Here is a 21,295-nt window from a genome sequence, read left to right on the forward strand (position 1 = left end):
TGCCTGAATAATTGAATTAAAAAGGGCCTGTCATAGAGGAGGTGGAGGAGCAGAGCATGGAGATGAACTCTCCTTCTATCTGCTGTGGTTCATCTGGGCTAACCTGGCATTGCTTTTATTATCCCAAACCAACACATCTAAATATAACCAAACCAAAAAACCCACCCCCTCACAGGCCGCCACAGGACACAGAAACAGAAACACGTCCACCTCACACTTAAAGACACATCCACAGAAACACATCCACTGCAAACATAGAAACACATCCACCACACACACAGACACACATTCACCGCAAACACAGAAACACATCCACCAAACACACAGAAACACATCCACCGCAAACACAGAAACACATCCACCACACACACAGAAACACATCCACTACAAACACAGAAACACATCCACCGCACACACAGAAACACTTCCACCGCACACACAGAAACAGAAACCACAGAAAGCCGTCCATTAGCAGAGCCATGGAACAAAGGCTTCATGTGTGTTTGCAGACAGGAACCATCGCACTCAAACCCCAATATCTTCACACTTCGCACCCTGTTTTTGGCTTTACGTACAAATTCATTGCAAATATAGAAATAGATCTTTTGTCCAGAAATCAATAGGGGAAGTTTGTGCGTGTGTGTGTGTGTGTGTCTTTGTGTGTGTGTTAGTGTGTGTGTGTGTGTGTGTGTGTGTGTGTGTGTGTGTGTGTGTGTGTGTGTGTGTGTGTGTGTGTTTGTGTGTGTGTGTGTGTGTGTGTGTCTGTGTGTCTGTATGTCCGTGTGTGTGTGTGTGTGTGTGTGTAAGCGGTGGTCCTGTTTCCCGCCCGCTGTGGCGTCCTCCTGTCGTGTCTCCTCCTCCCAGAGGGATTATCCCTCTCCGCTAATGGAGGAGCTCCTCATCTAATTAGGCTGCAATTTAATCCAATAGGCCTATGTCACGGAACAATTGAAGACCGGAAGAAGCTCGCGGAGTAGGGTAACTGCTCTTCCGCTTAGCTTAGCTAAGCTGTTTACCATGGCGGAGGCAGATCAATACCTTTGGACCAAGTCTCTCCAACCTACCTAAATTGTCCTACGACGACGTCCTAAGGATAGTAAATCAGCACTTACGTGTCGAAACATCTAAACTACGCAAAGGATATAAGTTATTCTGGGAGAAGTACATTTTTAATTACATAGGTAAGTGTTTCAAATCTGTTGACACTGTGTAGCTTGACTGTGACAGATAGCACTAAGTGTAACATGTCAGTTAAAACGCATCCTTTTTAATTAATCGCAAAATATTTTTTTACACTGGTAGGAATACATATTTAGTTTTAGTGTCTCTGAAACTTTGCCTGACGAACCCCAAGAGGTTTGGTATAGGTAGGTAGCCACTGCCTACCGTACATGTAAGTGTCGATAGTATGTCAGATTAGCTCCAGGCTACTGTCAGAACATAGTGGCTGGGTGGCTGTCATAAACTACCAATGCCCATACATTTTGCTGTATGGTGTGTTAATCTTTCCCTCTCTTACTGCAGTGTCAGATTTAGTTAATTTGGAAGTCGCAGTTCGGGCGAACTGCTACTTTTCCCAGAAGAAAAACGCTTTACATAGTCTTTTGTGAATCAATGGGACTGTTACTTAGGCCTACCTTTCTGACCACTTTAATTAGATTTACATTTTGTGATTCAAACAACAGGCCCACCTCGTAATATGTAGCATAATGGATAGCCTAGAGCATGGTTTCAGACCTTCACAGATTCAGTTGCATGTTCAGTCTGTGTTTTTTATTATTATGGTTTCTTGTTGCTGTTCCAAAATGCCCTCTCTTTCTCCAGATCTGCTGTTGCAGATGATAATGTTTTGTTTCATGTCTGCTCTTGCAAATTGTCATGGTTTGTTTTATATCTGCTCTTCCAGACACATGACAACCACTTCACAGGGGGGAAAAGCGTGCCAACACCTCTGTCGTGCACCAGTGTTCTGCAGACGTGGACCAAGGACACAGGTTTATGTGTATACCTCAGGCCTAGCCAAACATCCTGTATAGTCTACTCAATAATAGTATTCGAAGTTCTTGTATATATACAGACGCGACTAACACTGACTTAAGTGTTGCTACACTGACATTATGATTTATGTGCTGACATATTTTTTCTTTTTGCTCCAGGGGATTCGCTCCAGGGGATTCGCCCGGAACCCATTGACCAACTTGTGGTCAGGAAACCCAAGGTTTGGGTTAGGTGTTTTATTTTAGCACATACATGGACACATACCTCCTGAATGCCAAGTAAATATGGCCGAGGGATACACACACCCCATTCCATTTATTTATTTCTGTTAAATGTATATATGTAAATATTTTAATCAAAGAATTGGAAGCGAACATTCCTGAACATTTGTTTAAAGTGGAAATGAAGCACTGAGAACTGTGTCAATTTTTTGTTTGTTTTTTCATTTTTGGAAACACATGGATTTTCATCAATACTGAAATTCAAGTAGTTTCACCGTAAAATGACATGTTTATAACGACTTTCGCCTCTAGGGCGCAGCCATGTTTTAAAAACGCAGGCGAATTTTATCGGTTAAAGGAGAGCGGTAGAATAGTTCATTTCCATGTAATTCCCGTCAAGAAGCCTGAAGTGCTCCGAAGATGGTTAGCTGCATTGAAACGCCTCAGCCCCCCAATGGGACCAGGGCAGAGAGTATGTAGCGACCACTTTATAGAGGCTGATTACATCGAAGAGGGAGCTTTTTCTGAAGATGGGAGATTTGTTCGCCGTCCCACCAATCGCCTGAAGCCAGATGCTGTGCCAACTATTTTTAATTTTAGTGGATATAGTGCAGTGGAGACACGGACATACCCGACAGATCGGACCCGGGCGCTGCTCTTATGCGCAGCGAAAGAGCGCAGAAACGTGCTTGCCAGGCAGAGGAACGAGAGGTACACTTAGCTTCTACTACTAGAGAAACAGATAAATTAGTACAAGTACACTCACTGTTTGAAGATTGTCTTGTTTGCAGACTAGCTCGCTCCATGCTCTTGATAATTTCTAATCCATCGCCAAAATAATCCATTGTTATCGGAAATAATCCATTTGCAAACACCGTCGGTTGCACTATTTTCGCATATTCACGTGCACACCCAAATGGCACGACAATTACTTGTATCATGAAATTAACAAACTGTAAGGCAGCGTGGAGCCCAGCTGCTGCACCCGTGTACTTTACTTTTCTTATCTTATTATATTATAATAATTATTATATATATATATATATATATATATATATATATATATATATATATATATATATATATATATATATATATATATAATAATGTAATAATATATAATGTGCAATATATATACATATCTTACACTGCATTTCTACAGGTTCATTTCATGGCAGCAGACACTCTCCATGTCAGTGGACATAGGGACACAAACCCCACACAAGCACCACCGATTGTTTCCTGTGCGCTCAGATACATCTCTCTCTCCTTCATCTATTTCTCCTCCATAGTCAGGCTCTGTTGGGGGCACTAAAACTCCGACTTCTCTTACTGGCTCAAAAGCATAGGCAATTGGATGCCTGCCCTCATTGGTGGGTCTATCCAATTCGTCCATATCCATTTTGTTGAGGCAGTAAGCTACCTGTGAGGCTATGAGCCGCTATGTAAACAACATAGAATGTTAATACCAACCATTCTCGTGACGTCATCGTATTCTGAAAACAGAGATGGCGGCGCACAGGCTGAAAAAATTGTAATTAATGCAACGTGTTTGTGCTTCATTCTGAATAACGGGACATATTTCCGACTTTATTTGTATTTATGGTATATTTAAATATTTAACTAGTGCTATAGACATGTTTTATTTGATTGCTTCCTTTCCACTTTAAGGTAACACACTCTGAGCACCTTTAAAACAAGCCTGAAGACTTTTATGTTTGCATTAGCTTTCTGCTACATCTTAAATACATTGCACTTTCTAAAAAGCTTTTTTAACTTTGCCTTTATTTTCTATTTTAATACTAAAATGCCTTTAACTTTCTATTTTACTCATTTCTCTGCATATGTTTTCTTTTTCTTATCTATTTTATTGTATGACAATGTTTATATGTGAAGCACTTTGAGTCTTCCCTTGTGTATGAAAAGTGCTATATAAATAAAGTTGCCTTGCCTAACACACACAGAACATTTCATTTCTTTCTGTTAAATGTAAATATGTAAATTTATATTTAAAAAAAAGAACTGGAAACAAACATTAAATAAACATTTGAAAAGGACGGACGGACACAAACACACACACACCATTTTAATTTCTTTCTGCTAAATGTAAACAAAGAACATTAATAAACGTTTGAAAATAGTCATGTGACGTCATGTGTGTTTTAATGTGTAACACTGGGACATCACCCTTAACATCTAAAGGACCTTGATAGTTAGACATCAAGCAAGAATTTACCCACAGCTGATTGACAGAGCCTGAAAGAGTCAGAGGAATGGTCGTGTCCCAGATATGATATTCTTTGACCCTTCTGATGGCCCTCTCCAAGATTCTAAGTTGGGCGATACTCACTGGTTAACCTGGCGCCTCTTTTAAATGGCGGCATTATGAGGGTGGCCCCAACTTCAGAAAGCATCTTGTCGATAACAAAGCCTTTGTCAGCCATGCATGCATCTCCTGGCTGAAGTAGACTAAGGATTCCTGACTGCTGTGTGATTTCTCTATCTGATATGGAACCAGTGTATAGCTTAGAAATTAGCTTAGAAATTAAGGTGATAACTCCACATGAAGCAATGCCAATCAGACCTTTGAAGGTGTTGGTATTCTTGTAGTGGGAGAATGTTTCAGACTGGAGGGTGAGTGATGAGGGTGCCACACCTGATTTCTGTGCAGTCTAGAATCACTCGCACGTTAGGACAGTACTGGGCAAAAAAATATCTCAACCAAGATTTATTTTGTCCTTCGGGAAAGCGTGGAAGCTGAGGTATGGCTGTATACGTCCTGATGTAGAGCAACACGGTACACTACAAGAACAACTGCGAACGGGAGCTGCCATTGTTGTTGCTGCTAGACGCGACCGGAAGTTGGATTACCCTACTACGCGTTCCAGAAGCAGGAAGTGTGACATAGGCCTATTGAAATGATAACTTTGAAAAGTAGCCGCTGGGGCTACTTTTCACAGTAAGGTAATTGAGGTAATTGATGTGAGATACGGAGACGGTCGCTTGTGGTAAACTGAAGTGTCACCAGTCCAGCTTGGACTGCACTGGTCAGACTGGACTGGTGATTATGTACCGTGGTCACTGGTCACCACATGGCGAAGAGATAACTTCCAGAAGTCTCCCGCTGGCCAAATGAACAGTTGGATGGATACCTTGAAGATGCAGAGTAGCGGATTGCTCTCATCGATTCTATTGGAGTCTCATTTACCATAACGAATCTTGTCTCGGTCAGGATGTTTCCTGAAGAGAAGGACGTGAGACCTGGACTGCACCCTGGGTGGGCCTCCTGACTGGTTGTCCCTATGTCAACCCTTCAGTGGTTCACTCATCACTGAGGCTCTGTTGTGTTGACTCCACCCTCTGAGCGGTGAGGTGTACAGTGTCCTCTGATATGCACGTTACACCAGCTCTATGACCTCCTACTAATTATTTATTTATTTATTTATTTCAACTTACTCATCTTTTTGTGTATCATGGACATCAAATTACTTTCCAATCCATATTGAATTAAGGCTAGACGAAATAGGAACTTTTGTGGGGCCATAAATAATATTTATTTTCTGTGTATTTTGATTTATTATCCATATATTATCTATATATTTTTTATATATACTGTATATATTCCGGTAGAGCCCATGATGTCACATCGTTCCTGACCGGGTCAGGGCATACTGCTGGGCTGGGGCCTCCTCACTGAAGGATTGGGGTTTGTTTAAAGCCCTGGGGTACAGGGGCCCCATCGGCCCCCATGGACCTCAACCTGAACGCTGACGTCTGGATCAGGTCCCCATCAAGCAGGCATTAAGAACAAGATGGCCGCTGGCTGTCGATCACCAATTCCTCTAATACCCAGAGAGATAGAGGAGTCATGGCTCCTGGGACTGGTGGGTGGGAGGGTGTGTGTGTGTGTGTGCGCTCGCCCGTGTGTGCGTGTGTTGATGGGTGTGCGTGTGTGTGTATAGGCATGTATGTATGTGTGCATGTGTGTGTTTATGTGCGCAGGTATGTGTGTTTCTGTGGTCCCTCTCTATGGTTAACTCTGTCGCAGTGTGAAGTCTTCCATCTAACATTGTTCTGCATGTGATGACTTTTGTTTGCTTGTTCATTTAGGTTATTTATGTTCGAGGTAAAACAATAGGAAACTCCACAGGAAATCAAAGAAAAAACGTAAAACCTAAACTGTAAGAAGAGTTATATTTTCAATGTACATCCACTCAGTTTTTTACACAACAATATATTTTCATCTCTCAAAAAATACAAGGAGTCATGCAAATATAACACTTTTGTCTGTTGATGGACTTCACTATTTTAAGCTTTCTCTGCTCTTAAACCTTTAGGACATAGATCATTGCAAGTAATAAAATCCACACCATATATTCCCCATAACAGCCCCCCCCACCCCCCTCAAAATAAAAGCACACACACATACAAACAAACAAACACACGCTCACGCAAACACACTCACACACACACTATATAACAAAAAGAGAAAACATTCAACCAAAACTTAAGAAACACACAAACAACACAAACAAAATCAACAAGGCTCTGTATAAAATATTCACTGTTTTTTAACATTTCATTATTTTTTCCAGTGTACAAAATTCACAGATATTTCACAGATACTTTAAATCACTTCCTGTCTTCGCAAGCCCTCCCATGACGACACGGAGCCTATGCATATTGTGCAAACATAACAAAATAACGAAAACATAATGTTAATGTTCATAACGTTTCTCGATTGGAAAAGTAGTTCTTGTGGTCAATCCAGAGCCCTACTCTTCGACCAACATGCCCTCGTTCAGCTGCTCTGCTGCTCGGGTTATAAAAACATTGATATGTTTGTGATGGCGTTAACATCTTTTAGTGGGGAGATATCTGAGCTTGAAAGAGACATTGCATATCAGGTGAAAATTAAAAATACCTTACTGGCACTACGTCATGCATCGCTAAAACAAAACCGCTAAATGTAGAAGAGTATCAAAGCCCAAACCTCCTCCACTCTGTTCCGCTGCTGGCATCAGGAGGACTAAGACTGAGAGGGAAAGACAGCTGGAGTTCACTCAGACTACTGTCTGCTAGTCCAGCTCCACAGCGGCCTGGCCTGACCATGATCACTCTGATCATGATCGTGCTGCTCTCCCACGGGTGGACCCTCGTGTTATTAGCTCCAGTTCCTCTCCTAACACATTGTCTTTGCTTTGGTTCAGGCCCTCCTCAGCCTCCTAATGCTCTCCTGGCAGTACAACGACGAGGAGGACTAACTAACACTTAGCGTGACACGTCGGCTTAGTGGGAGAGGGGTCGGCCCGACCGGGGAAGTCAGCATTTCAGTCGCCTTCAAACGTATGGTGAATCAACCAACTCCTCATGGCCACATCCCAGAACACATCTCACTGATCCACTTACTGATAGAAGGCCACTATATGATTATAATTTACACTTTATAATTTAAATGTTTTATATCGGGGGGTTTTTGCCCGATTTTTGTTTGTATTTACTTTAGTATTTGGTTTTCATTAGTACTCTGTATTTTTTTTGTATCATATCTTATCCTGTGTTTTCCACTGCTGCAGTAACAAAGGAAGTTCCCCTCGGGGGATTAATAAAGTTGTTATCTATCTATCGATCTATCGATCTATCTATCTATCTATCTATCTATCCATCTATCCATCTATCTATCATCTGTGGCCGCGATGCCGAACAGCAGGTATTAGTCGACGCGCAACATGAGTACAATGTGGACCCACAGCCAGAGAGCTTCCAGCCTTACCATTGGCTAACGGATGCCATAATGTACGAGCAGAAGAAAGGAGGACAGGGAATTACTGATCCAGGGCTCTGCTGTCAGCGCTACAAGGGAGCTCTGCTAAAGACGAGGGATGAGAGAGGCCTTATTATTCACGCTAATTTAGCTTATTGTGTCTGTGTGTGTAAGGGGGGGGGGGGGCGGTGCAGTCAGGGTAATTATTCAGCCATGAAACACTCTGGAGAGACCTACAAGCATATGTCCTTTCAGATTGTCTGTGTGTGTCGGGGGGGGGGGGGGGGTTGGTTGCGTGAGCATGGCATGACATTTTTACTGATTTAGTATTTGGACGTTTTGTTCGTTTTGTAAAAGGTCATTCAGGGCAGACATCATAACATACGTACTTATGAATACTTTAATGGCCGTGGCCGGCCATTAACATCATATAAACCATATTAACATAGACTTATAGAAATACAGACGAAGAGTGAAGTGGCCTTCTGGAACAGACACAAGAAAAACTGTTCCACTGTGAAGTATGTTTGACCGGACCGGCCGGCGTAAATGTCTGGAAACCTCTTCTCCATCTCTCTCTTCCAACCTCACCTCGATCCCTCCACACCCTGCCTACCTCCCTCTCTAACATCTTATTCCCCCTCCCCCTACATCCTCTTTCCCGATTGTCTATGCTCTCCAGGGAAGCCGTTTCTTCTCTCACTCATTGATCTCTTCTTGTTGGTAATCTCACAACAGCTTCCACTCAATCCGCTGGTACTCCTACTACCACTACGGCCCTGAACATCTGAGGAGATCTGCACCCTCGACCAGTAGCCCTTCTAAATACCTAGGCATCAAAAGTGTAAAGGAATGTGTTGCATATTTCCAAAGCGTTAGATATCTCTGCTGGCATGGCTTCCTTGAGGTGCCATGAAGACAGGGGGAAGCCCTGTTGGAGAGGAGAGGTGAGGAGAGGGGAGGAGAGGAGAGGGGAGGAGAGGGAAGGGGGGAGTAGAGGAGAGGGGAGGATAGAGGAGAGGAGGAGAGGGAAGGGGGAGGAGAGGGAAGGGGGGAGGAGAGGAGAGGGGATGGAGAGGGGAGGGGGGAGGAGGTCAGAGGATAAGAGAGGAGAAGGGGAAGGGGAGTCCTGGGATGGCTCTAGAGTTTACAGCCGGCATTACAAGGTGCAAAAAAACTATAAGAAAGAAAGTCTGGCTTCCTTCTGCAGAGAGACGCACTCTGACCACTTCCCTCTGCAGAGTCCGGAGATGGAAGTAAAGCGACCACGACGGGGCGATGTTAGCATCAACAGAACACCACACGGGCAATCTTAGCGTTGACAGAACACCACATGGGCAGCGTTAACAGAACACCACACAGGCAGCGCTTTCACAGCTTGCTCGGTTTTATGGCTCTGGGCAAGCGACGGGGACTCGGCCTATCAACCCGAGGGTCAACCCCACCTCTGGGGGGGGGACAGCCAATCAGCACGGAGCTCCACTGACCATGAGCAAATTAAAAATTCATGCAATGCAGCATGAATACAAAATGTAATGCCATTAGTTTCTGTGGGACATATTCAGTTGAACTGTGTGTGCCTCCTACGCACTGAGCAGAACATACGTGGAGGCACGAGGCACAGTGTGACTCGTTTGTACCTTGTTATACCGAACTATGAATATGCATTGCATATATCTCATGAGCACGATGCACAAGAGCTCCTAGCACGGCTGCTAGCTGCACGGGTCTGAGTGGAGGCCAGTGACTGAGAGGTTGGGCACAGAATGAGAAGCATTGCTTTATTTATGGACAGTGCTGACCCCAGTGTGTTGTAAACTCCATTTTGTAAACTCGACTCATTTTGATGCCTAGAGAAGATGCATTAAATTGTAGCAGGCAGTCAGCCATTTTAGATGCTACACTCTACGCTAACTCTGTAGTTAATTAGTCAGCGGGCTTCTAACTTTTTTAATGTTTGTGGTGAGCTTTGCCACTCCTGGGTGCAAACGTTATGTTTACGATGTGTTCGGTAGAGAACATTGCAATGGGAGAAATGCTAATGAGCCTCTACTTGTGGAAGGTTGCGGAGGCATCGATAGGGAAGGGGCTGTATGCTGATGAATGGGGGTCTGCGAGCAGCAGGGCAGCTGAAACTACACTACAGTCTTTGTTCCTCATAAAACTAACTGAACTGATTTGTTTGTGATTCACCTTCCTTCACTCCAACGTTTAATCAAAACATGTAGTTGGATCTTTGTCTCACATTGTACCGTTAAAGGCTGGCGTATTCAAATGGCAGTCGTTCACACATGATAGGGAGAAGGTCATAAAAAAAGGAAATAAATGCTCTCATGCTATTAATAACTACTTCGCAGACGCCTCGCGAGGGTCCTCTAACATACACTCCCTTCAGCATCTCGAAATCAGTCCACAGTCCTTTGTAAATTCCAAGGTTCCTTAAAAAAACAAAAAACTCACAGCGAGAGATATTCCTTCTTCTTCTCCTCTTTCCAGATTTCAGTCCGTTGCGGTCTGACCCGCCCCACCTACTGCAGCGAGATCCTCTGTGAGTACCGGGTTCCCCACCTGTTAGAGCGAGAGCCACTGAGTACCGGGTTCCCCACCTCCTGGAGCGAGAGCCTCTCTTAGTACCGGGTTCCCCACCTCCTGCAGCGAGGCCCTCTCTGAGTTCTCGGGGGCCCCCCTGAAGGGTGGGAGATCTTTTATTTTTGATTACGTTTTCACACATGTAGCACGTCATCGCTTCCTGCTTTGGAGAGCAGCAGGTGGCAGGCTGGGGGGCCCCACAGCCGGGACAGGGTCGGCCTCCACTTGGAGGCCTGACAGACGGACAGACGGACCCTTGTCAGTCTCCTGAGTCCAGGGAACACAGCGTGGCAGTCGTACGTCCACTGGAGCGTCCATTGGAAACTTATCAAACCTCCGATAGAAGACACAGTAACGGACGGGGAACAGGGGGGGATGCATGGGGAGGCTGTGATGCAGTAGGAATGGAAAGCCTACGTATCTTCCATGGAGTTCATCGGACGGCACCTTAAGGTGCTCTTACCTAAAGGTGGACAAACACTGAATCAAACAACACACACATGGACGAGGTGGCATATGTGATTGGGATCAAAGATAATTGAATAAGGTGAAGTGGTGGGTAGACACAGAACACAGAAGTCTAGGAGGGGGCGTCACATGGCAGCTGTATCTGTCATTCAGGAGACACTTTGGTCATTCACAATTAGTGTCAAGCCTCTTCATCGCAGTGACGCTCTGTTGTGACCAGAGCTGTGAGCGATGTCAAATCCGCTGGCAGAGACATCTCCAGCCTGGACTGGTTGTAATAACGATTAATCGAGCAGGACCAGTGCCAAGCTCCCAACAGGGATACATGAGCTGATGGGCGGACTGGGTATTAAGGAAGAGGACAGGAGGCAATAATCTGCCACATACCATGAGGAATGCACCCTAATCTTTACGGTGCACTTTTACTAACATATCAACATTAATCTGTTGTTATAAGTCTAGACATCTGCACAACCATCTTAGGCCATCATTATGGACCTATTTGACCACAGGAGAAGGTAATGACATTAGGTTGTACAAGCAGGCTGCAGTAATAGTAACTCCAACTCATTTCTCTTCCCATTAGAGTTTAGAGCGCACACTCTTGTTCTCTGAGTGCAAAGCTTAGGCAAAGGTTCTTGGAACGTAATCGATTCTACAACGCATGGCTGTGGACATTAGTGCACAAATTTGTGTAGAGTCTGCATCGCATCGAGCAGGACAAAAGGATTTGGAGTGCACTACTACTGCTGTTCTCAAATTGATTTAGTTGTTGTTGCATTCTCCTTGAATGCTCTCATTGATCTACTTGATATATGTATCACTGCTGCACCAAAACGTTCATATCTCTACCTCTATCCTGTTTTCAGTTTATAACATGTGACTAGTTATTTCTTTCTCTTGCGGTTTTATAATTGGGTTATGGTTCTTTCTAGTGCTTGTGTGTTATCCTATTACATGTATGGTGGCCCTGAAGGAATAAATGAACACAGACCCCCAGTGGATGGGATTCTGAGTAAAGCAATGCAAAGTCATACGGTTGGATGAACCATGTATGAGTGTGGACACACACACACACACACACACAGACATACACACACACACACACACACACACACACACACACACACACACACACACACACACACACACACACACACACACACACACACACACAAGAACACATACACATTAAGCTATTCCGCTCTATGGTTTGCAATTACCCCTGGATAAAAAGATGGCACTGCGAGAGATGTTCCAAATAGTGCGCTCCCTATGTGCACTTTGTACTGTGCACTAATTAAAGAGTGCCAAAAATAACACCCACCACCCCCACTGGCGGATCGCTGAAGGACAGAAATCCAAAACGCCTCTCGAAACCAAGGTGTAAAATGAAGCGCTGGAATGTTTCTCACACAAACGTAAATGTCAGAGCTCCTCCCTCCACACCCTCCGTGTTCAATCCAGGACATCGCATGCCAAGAAATTCAAAGATAAAAATTAGCCTCCTCCTTCACCGGTGATGCCCACGGCTGGCTGGCCTTGCCGTGTCAGGGACGTGATCGTCTACCGATCAGGGACATGGTTCTTCCTCCCGGCGGCCGCTTACAGCTTCTGCTGCGCCGAGACCCCCTTCCAGTAGTCCAGGATGTCATGGAGGTCCTCACCCTTGGCGAACTGCACCTTCTTGCGGAGGGCGTTGCCAGCCGTCACGTAGCAGGACTCGTCGCGGTGGCCCTTGCGGTACGGGCGGAAGCGCTCCCAGATCCGCAGGGAGCTCTCAGAGGAGTATTCCGGGCTGGAAGAGTAGCCGGAGTAGCTGGAGTGGTGGCGAGCCGGGGAGAGCTGGGAATAGGAGGCGGCGTCCCGGCGGGCCCGGGTCAGGGGCTTCAAGAAGGAGACCCTCTGGGCCGGGGAGCCCTGGTGGGAGCCCTCATAGTAGAGGGCCGGGACGGAGTGGCGGTGCTCCGAACAGTGGTAGTCCTGCTGCACCTCCAGCTGCTCCTGCTGCTGCTGTTGTTGTTGTTGTTGTTGTTGTTGTTGTTGTTGTTGTTGTTGCTGCTGCTGTTGCTGTTGTTGTTGTTTCTGCTGATGGTGCTGATGCTTCTGTTTGTCCTGATGTTGGGCACCAAGACCACCACTGTCGCACCCACCACCACCCCCTCCGTTGAAGCTGCCACCCCCTACCAGTGGAAGCCTCTCCTGGGGCTCCCCGCAGCCCACTGGACTGGCCCGCTCCGGGTACTGCTGCTGCTGCTGCTGGCCGCAGGCGTCGGGGCTCCGTGGCTCAGGGACGTCCAGGCTGTACACACGGGCCCCACCGCGCTCCCGGTCCCTCCCTACGGAGCCGCAGGAGGTGGTGCTGCACTGCTTCTTCACGGCATTGACCATCACCACCGCCGCGTCCGCGCTCATCTGCCGCTGGATGGGCCGCACGGCGCTGGCCGGGGGAGGGGGCCGGTACGGCGGGGTGACCACGAATCCCCCGCCGCTGATCCCGGGACGCTCAGAGAGAGGGACGCTGAATGCTGGGAGGGGGGCAGGGAGGGGCGCCTTGCTGGAGGGGTTCCCCTGGCAGGCGTCCGTGACGACCTGGGACAGGGGGATCATGCCCCGCGTCAAGGAGGAAGTGCTGGTCGGCGGCGGGGAGGAGGGGGAAGATGTGTGATTGGCCGAGGCCCCGGCCGCCGCCACCGCCGCCGCATCCAGCTTCAGGGCGTCGATGCAGTTGTTGATGATCTGGTTGACCTTGTCCACCTCCATGGCGATGGTGGAGATCTCCGAGGCGGAGCCCCGCCCGTCGTCGTCGGAGTCCTCGCCGATGTCGGTGGCATTGCCGTCGTCATCCCTCAGCCGGCTGAGGCCTCCGTCCCCGACGCGGTCCATCCCCGCCGCCCCGCTGCGGACGTCCATGTAGTTCCCTTTGCTTGTGAGCATGGCGTCGGAGAAGGCTGTTGCCATCTTCTCCACCTGGGGGATGGACGAGAGTCTGGAGGTGCTAGTGTTGGCCGAGTGGAGCATGCCCGAACTGGAGGAGGCGGACATGGGCAGCTTCCCCCCGTGGTGATGCTGGTACTGGTGGTGCTCTCTGGACTGCTCCTGGAGTTTGTGGACCGCTGATGGATCGTTGGCGACCGCCGCAGCGACCTCCGGTCCATAGCGCATCTCCAGGATGGTCTTCTTCACACATATGGACTTCTGTTTCTCGTCGTGCATTCGTTTCTTGCGGAGGCAGTAGTAGACGAAGCCTAACACGATGAGCATGCCGAACAGGCAGCCGACAATGGTCATGATGTAATGGGACGTGGTGGATGGCGTGGGCAGCAGCTCGTCTTGTTTCTGCGCCCGTGTGGCGAACTCCAGACAGGTGTGGTTGTAGCGCTGGGAGTTGCGGATGGACGCCACGCAGAAGGTGTAGTTTGTGTGCGACTTGAGCTTGTCCAGTGTGATCAGCTCCTTCTTGTTCTTCAGGTTCATCACATCCGACACGTAGGTGTGGTTGTACTGCGTTAGGATGTACATCTTGCTGAAGGGCCGTGGGATCTGCACCAGGATGGAGGCGGAGGACAGAGACACGTGGTGGAGCTTTATTGTGGGCGTGAAGCTGTGCTCGCCGGAGGAGGTGGTGGGCTGGTGGTACGGCCCCATGCCACCGAACATCTCCATCCCCATCCCGGACGTCCCGTCCAGGTCAGGGGGCAGGGAGGTCATGCCTGGGATGTACATCCCATCCCTGCAGATGGAGGATAGGATGTTCTTGGCGTTGCGGCCTGCGTGGCCGGCGGCGATGGGACTCAGCAAGGGGTAGCCGAACATCTCTCGGGGCGTCTCGCACTGGAGCCGGTCGTACGTGTGAGTGACGTTGTTGAAGGACTCCATCCAGGTGAGGAAGGTGTAGAGTTCACAGCCGCAGTGGAAGGGGTTGGCCGCCAGCTCACACACCATCAGGCGGCTCAGCACCGTGAAGGTGGAGGGATCAATGCGCGCCAACTTGTTGGACGACAGGTCGATGCTGCTGAGGCTGGGGCACTCCCAGAATGCATTGCTGGCGATGACCTCGACTAGGTTGTGCTGGAGGAAGAGGCACTGCATGCGGCCCAGGCCTCTCATCATGCCCTCCGTCAGGTTGGTCAGCTTGTTGTAGCCCAGCTGAAGAACCTGGAGAAGATAGAGGGGTTTATTCACTGGAACAACCTACTGAGTGAATACTAAGAGCAGTGTCTCCTGCCCCTTGGGGATTTGGATGTTTCATCAACAGTTCCCCAACTCAAGCTTACTGAAGCAGTTTCTGGCACTAAATCAATTGGACTAAAATGGCAGTTCAATTATTTATTAAAATGTATTTATTTAGTTTTCCCTTATTATTATTGTGTTCTCCCATGTGGATATGGAACCAATTCATTTGCCGCTGTGAGTAAAAGCTCTTGCGCTAAATACACAATTACAAAAGAAATCCATCATATTGGATTAAACATAGCATACTGTTCAAAGCAATATTGCACAAAGAGATCTGCAGGGACAGATGAGTGGGGATGGAGAGATGCTGCGGGTTCTGCTGTTACCGTACGACTCTAATCTTATCGGTCCATCGCCATCATAATGTAGTGCTGATATCCACAGAGGGGGAGGTAACCCCTGCATCCTGACATCACAGAGCACCACGCTACTTCTTTGACTGAAAGCAGTCGTTCACCTGGAGGTTGGCTTGGCCGGCGAAGGCGCCGTCCTCCACGTAGCTGATCTCGTTCTTGGTGAGGTTGAGGTCGGTGAGGTTGGTGAAGCGGTACATGGAGGTGAAGAGCACGGCCTTCAGCTTGTTCTCGTTGAGCCGCAGGTCATGCACTGTGTTGTTGATGTGCTGCGGAATGGTCTCGTAGGGGGGCTGGTTCTGGCTGCAGATGGCCAGCCACACGTAGCCCTTGTCCCCCTCGATCAGCCAGCAGTCGGGCCTGACCGCCGGGAGGTGGAGGAGGAGGAGGAGTGCAGAGGGGAGGAGGAGCAGGAAAGGGAGAGGGGGGAGTCGGGTGGAGGGGAGGATGTTGGGCATGATTACTACGTGAAGAGATCACAATAAAAGAGGTGCAGGAGAGTGGAGGGGGTGGCGAGGGGGGAAGGAGGAGGAGGGAGGTGAGGAACACGTTCTGCTGGCAGGAGATCGCGCAGCGAGGAGGAGGTCCCCACGAAGAGAGGGGTTAGGACCAGGTTACGACGGGGACGGGGGCTGGGCTTTCACAAGGGGCGAGGGGGGGCGGGGGGCAATCACTGCTCTTTGGTCATGGTGGTGATTAGCAAGGGGTCCATGTTGTGTCACTTCCTGTGGGGCAGTGGTGAGGCGTCTCAGACGTATTCTTCATACTCTCTCTCCGTGGACCACAGACCCCGGCGAGACTCGTTTGGACGGACAGCGCAGACCTCTGGACTGACGGAGAACCTGGAGAGGAAGAGAACAGTCACATGATCAACCAGGAAGAGAACCAGGAAGAGAAGAGTCACATGACATGGGAAAAGGAAGAGAAGGGACCCTCCATGTTGGATCTAGTCCTGCACAGATAACTATGACATTTATGAAACAATAAATGCATCTAGCACCGTGGGGATTATAAATTATATATACGCTGCTGTTGAGCACACACCACCACAGCAAAGCGCATATTTATCACAACCAAGCATCCATAAAAGGCCAAATGCATGCCATTAGAACGACGGCCAGATCACTGCAGATATACAGTATATGCGTGTGCTTTGGATTAGATTCCTATAATTCCTTAAAAGCAGCCTTTTAGACGTCAAACTTGTAGAACGAGAGCTGTAATCCGCTGAGAACGCAGAGGGCTTCTTTACGAGGTAAGTCACGGTCATTAGTTGGGCTTCAGTAAAGTGAAGCCCTTTCTCCACATCCAATAAGAATCAAATTTAGCTTACAGAAGCTACTGAATAGATAAGTCTAAAGGACTCTTTTTTAACCGTTATCACAAAAGATGTAACATCTGCATGACCAAGGTCAGAGAATCTGAAAAATAAACTGGAAGAAAGATCAGTATCTCTTTTATGACTTTCCCGTCTATTTATTCTTTATTTTTTCCAACTTGAGTAAGGACTGAAAAGACAATTGTTAGTGCTCGACACTTGGTTCTATGAACATCCTTACTGTATCTTGCTGCGATATATTGTTGTTTCTCTTTCTTCTGACAAATGTACTATTGTAAGTCGCTTTGGATAAAAGCTGGAGAGAGATTACATTTAGGGTTTAATGCCCTAAATGTAAATGTACTTGGACCCAAACAATGAATGTGCACACAAGCCCCTTAGTGACCCTAGTGCTCTGAACCAGATGTCAGAGAGACAGGGGGTGAGTTCAGGTGACGCTACTTCAGTCGTTTGCGCTGTGGACCATCACCTTTAAAATTAGTCTCAATAACACAGCGCTATTCACCAACATCATGTCCAATCAGATCAGTAGAGGAAGCAGGAGTAGCCAAGGTGTTTCGAGATGATTCACCAAAGTCCTGTATCATCGTATCCTAGCTTCTTGCCAGTTAGGAGATATGGGGAGGCACCAATCTGCCCTGGGGCACTTAGAGTACCTCAGAGGGACTTAACAGAACTCACCATCACCAATGCTCTTATAATTGTAATAATTTCAGTGTTTAAAGGATTATAATGGGCAGTCCTCTAACACGCACAAGCAGCTTTAAGTACAATTAATGGCTAGCTGGCTGACGGGATGTCAGCCCGTCACAGATGTACACTCAGCCAGGCTGGGCCACAGAGTGAACAAATATCACCCCCCCCCCCATTAACCACTGTCCAACTGGGTTCTCCAGACCCAGACTCCAGCACCCATCACTCTGCTCCACCTCCACCTGTCACCCGTCTGTCCATCACTCTGCTCAACCTCCACCTTTCACCCGTCTGTCCATCACTCTGCTCAACCTCCAGCTGTCACCCGTCTGTCCAGCACTCTGCTCCACCTCCACCTGTCACCGTCTGTCCATCACTCTGCTCCACCTCCACCTGTCCCTGTCTGTCCATCACTCTGCTCCACCTGACACCACCTGTCACCATCTCCTCCACCTGCCCCTCCTCCTCCTCCGCCCCTGGGCACCACCAGAGGTTCTGCTCTCCTCCGCCTGCTGAGCGGCATCTTAATGACCACGGACGGCCTGTTGTCATGGAGAACTAAGCCCCTCCTCCCTCCCTCCCTCCCCCCTACTATCTGCACTTCATTTGAGTGGCAGTCATCGGTTCACATGAGGAGGAGATTAACTGCCTGTTGCTGTTTTTGTGTTAGCAGCCCGAGCCCCGCGTGCCTGCATTCAATTTTGGTGGCAAAACAACACACACAAACACACACACATACATACTCACACACACACACACACACACACACACACACACACACACACACACACACACACACACGCACACACACACACACGCTCGATTTACATTGAATTCAATGGGAATGGTGGTGAAGCAAAAGGAAAGTAAGATTCACTGTAATTATCTGTTCCACCGCGGGTGGCGCTGTTGTCAATCACAGAATTGATTTCAGGAAAACAGCTCGTTTTAGTGACTGTATTTCTGTTTCGAAGCACTGAAAATGGGATTATTGTAAGATTTTTTTTTATTATTATTTTTTTACTGTTTTTGTGAAGCACTGCTTCACCTGTAGTCTTATAGAAGCCTCCACTGACACACACACACATTCACCCACACACACACACACACACTCACACACACACACACACACACACACACACACACACACACACACACACACACACATTCACACACACACACACACACACACACACACACACACACACACACACACACACACACACACACACACACACACATACATACATACACACACACGTTTCCATTGCACACAAGCACACACACACAATCTTAACATACCGAGAGATACACACACACTTAATACGTAAACACATACACAGACCAATCCAATGTGCAAACACAAACACACGTACACACACACACACACACACACACACACACACACACACACACACACACACACACACACACACACACACACACACACACACACACACACACACACACACACAGGAACACACGCACACACACACTGAGCCTCTCACTCCAATCCACACCAACTGTTTCTTATATGCTTCACTAATTGCAGAATTCTGAGCCACAGGGACAGCAGGGACACACACCAGTCCTCTGGGAAACAACATGTCATGTTGGCAGAATAGCAGTCTATAGATATCTTTATATATATATTTGTATATATATATATATACATATATATATATATATATATATATATATATATATATATATATTTTATCTTCTCCCCATCGGCCGTCACTCAGTGGCTCCCTGAATCCTCGTCCTTCTTCACCTTCACATCTCCTCTCCTCCACTACCGCTGCCCGGTCCGTCTAAACGCTCCAAACAGCCGTAAACACATCCATCTCTGAGTCCACGGAGCCCCCTGATGACTCCTCACTCTAAATCCAAACTTTGTGCCTCTCCTTCTGCCGAAGCCACAGAACTCATTCCACTCCATCCTACTTTGTTTCCCCTTGAGGGTTCCACCAAGAACATGCTCCAGTTCCTCCCCTCCTTCCTCCTCTCTCATTACTGCAGGACCGCATTGAGGGCCTCAGAAGTGGGAAAGTAGTCCATGAACCTCTGGATGTTGTTGGCCCGGAACACCGGGCCAACGTTAACGTTAACCTTATTACAGGGGACAGCTTGTTTCAGAGCGTATCTTCATGGCCCTTGTCATGAAGCCCACACACACACCCACACACACACCCAGCCCACACACACACACACACACACACACACACACACACACACACACACACACACACACACACACACACACACACACACACACACACACATGAAGTCATTGTCTCAGTTGTAAAGACAACACAGAAACACCTCTACCCATGTCCCGCCCCTGGTACCGCAAAGCCGTCTAATGTCATTTGCATGACAATAAAACGCCAAATGTGATTCGAGAAGGGGAAATTTGGGTCCGAAATCAAGCCAGTATATTACCTTGGTGAGTGTAAACACGCTGACCATGGCGGAAGAAAGGCGAGTATAAAACGGTCGTATTTGGCAGTGTAAAACATGTCTCACTCCTCTTGATTCTCATTTACATCCAATACAATCTTTGCTGCTCTAAGTCCCTCTCCTTCCTCTCTCTGTTGTTCCTTCTCATTGTCCCTCATCCTCATCCTCATCGTCATCCGCTTATCCGGGGTCGGGTCGCGGGGGGAGCAGCTCAAGCAGGGGGCCCCAGACTTCTCTTTCCCGGGCCACATTGACCAGCTCTGACGGGGGGATCCCGAGGCATTCCCAGGCCAGTGTTGAGATATAATCTCTCCACCTAGTCCTGGGTCTTCCCCGAGGTCTCCTCCCCACTGGACGTGCCTGAAACACCTCCCAAGGAAGGCGCCCAGTGGGCATCCTTACCAGATGCCCGAACCACCTCAGCTGACTCCTTTCTAAGTAAAGGAGCAGCGGCTCTAATCCGAGTTCCTCACGGATGGCTGAGCTTCTCACCCTATCCCTAAGGGAGACGCCAGCCACCCTTCTGAGAAAACTCATCTCGGCCGCTTGTACCCGCGATCTCGTCCTTTCGGTCATCACCCAGCCCTCATGACCATAGGTGAGTTAGTTAGTTAGGCCTTTAAGTTCCCAAAGGAACATAGGCCATCGACAAAACCCCTCCATCCTCTCCTGTCTTGGGCCCTCCGCTCCAGTTGAGGCCAGGACAGCCCTTCTTTCTTCATTTCCTGTTCTGTGGTTCTTCAGGTGGTTCTCGGTCTGCCTCTCTTCCTCTTGCCCTGTGGGTTCCAGGTTAGGGCTTGCTTCGTGATTGACTTCTGTCTTCTGAGTGTATGGCCTACCCACTTCCATTTCCTCCTCCGGATTTGGGTTTCTATTGTTTCTTGTTTGGTGAGTTCCCACAGGTTGGCGTTTGAGATGGTGTTGGGCCAATAGATTCCCAGGAGGCGTCTGAGGCACCGGTTGGTGAAAGTCTGCAGCTTATTGAGTATGTTAGTGGTGGTCTTCCAGGTTTCAGAGCCATATAGAAGGGTGGACTTGACGTTTGAGTTGAAGATTTGTAGTTTGGTCTTGAGTGACAGGTTTTTCATCTTCCAGATATTGTTGAGCATGTTGAATGTTGCCCTTGCCTTTCCAATTCTGGCTCGGACGTCCTCCTCTGTACCACCATCCA

General features: G+C 47.8%; 1 protein-coding gene and 1 long non-coding RNA gene across 2 annotated transcripts in view; one reads left to right on the forward strand and one right to left on the reverse strand.

The window, feature by feature from the left end:
- The first annotated feature begins 920 nt into the window (after window positions 1–920).
- Window positions 921–2,367, forward strand: LOC115538449 (uncharacterized). Its single transcript, XR_003975325.1, has 2 exons — window positions 921–1,181; window positions 1,907–2,367. It is a non-coding gene; the product is annotated as an uncharacterized LOC115538449 (long non-coding RNA).
- A 4,027-nt stretch (window positions 2,368–6,394) lies between these two features.
- LOC115535811 (protein phosphatase 1 regulatory subunit 29) overlaps window positions 6,395–21,295 on the reverse strand; it is an 81,224-nt gene continuing 66,323 nt past the window's right edge. The window contains exons 2-3 of the mRNA XM_030347332.1: window positions 15,734–16,471; window positions 6,395–15,198 (exon numbers count right to left, since the gene is read on the reverse strand). Of these exons, the coding sequence (XP_030203192.1) occupies window positions 12,646–15,198; window positions 15,734–16,087 (2,907 nt within the window). The 5' untranslated portion in view covers window positions 16,088–16,471 and the 3' untranslated portion in view covers window positions 6,395–12,645. The remainder of the gene's footprint in view (window positions 15,199–15,733; window positions 16,472–21,295) is intronic.

This window comes from Gadus morhua, chromosome 2 (genome assembly GCF_902167405.1).
Source record: "Gadus morhua chromosome 2, gadMor3.0, whole genome shotgun sequence".
Classification (NCBI taxonomy): domain Eukaryota; kingdom Metazoa; phylum Chordata; class Actinopteri; order Gadiformes; family Gadidae; genus Gadus; species Gadus morhua.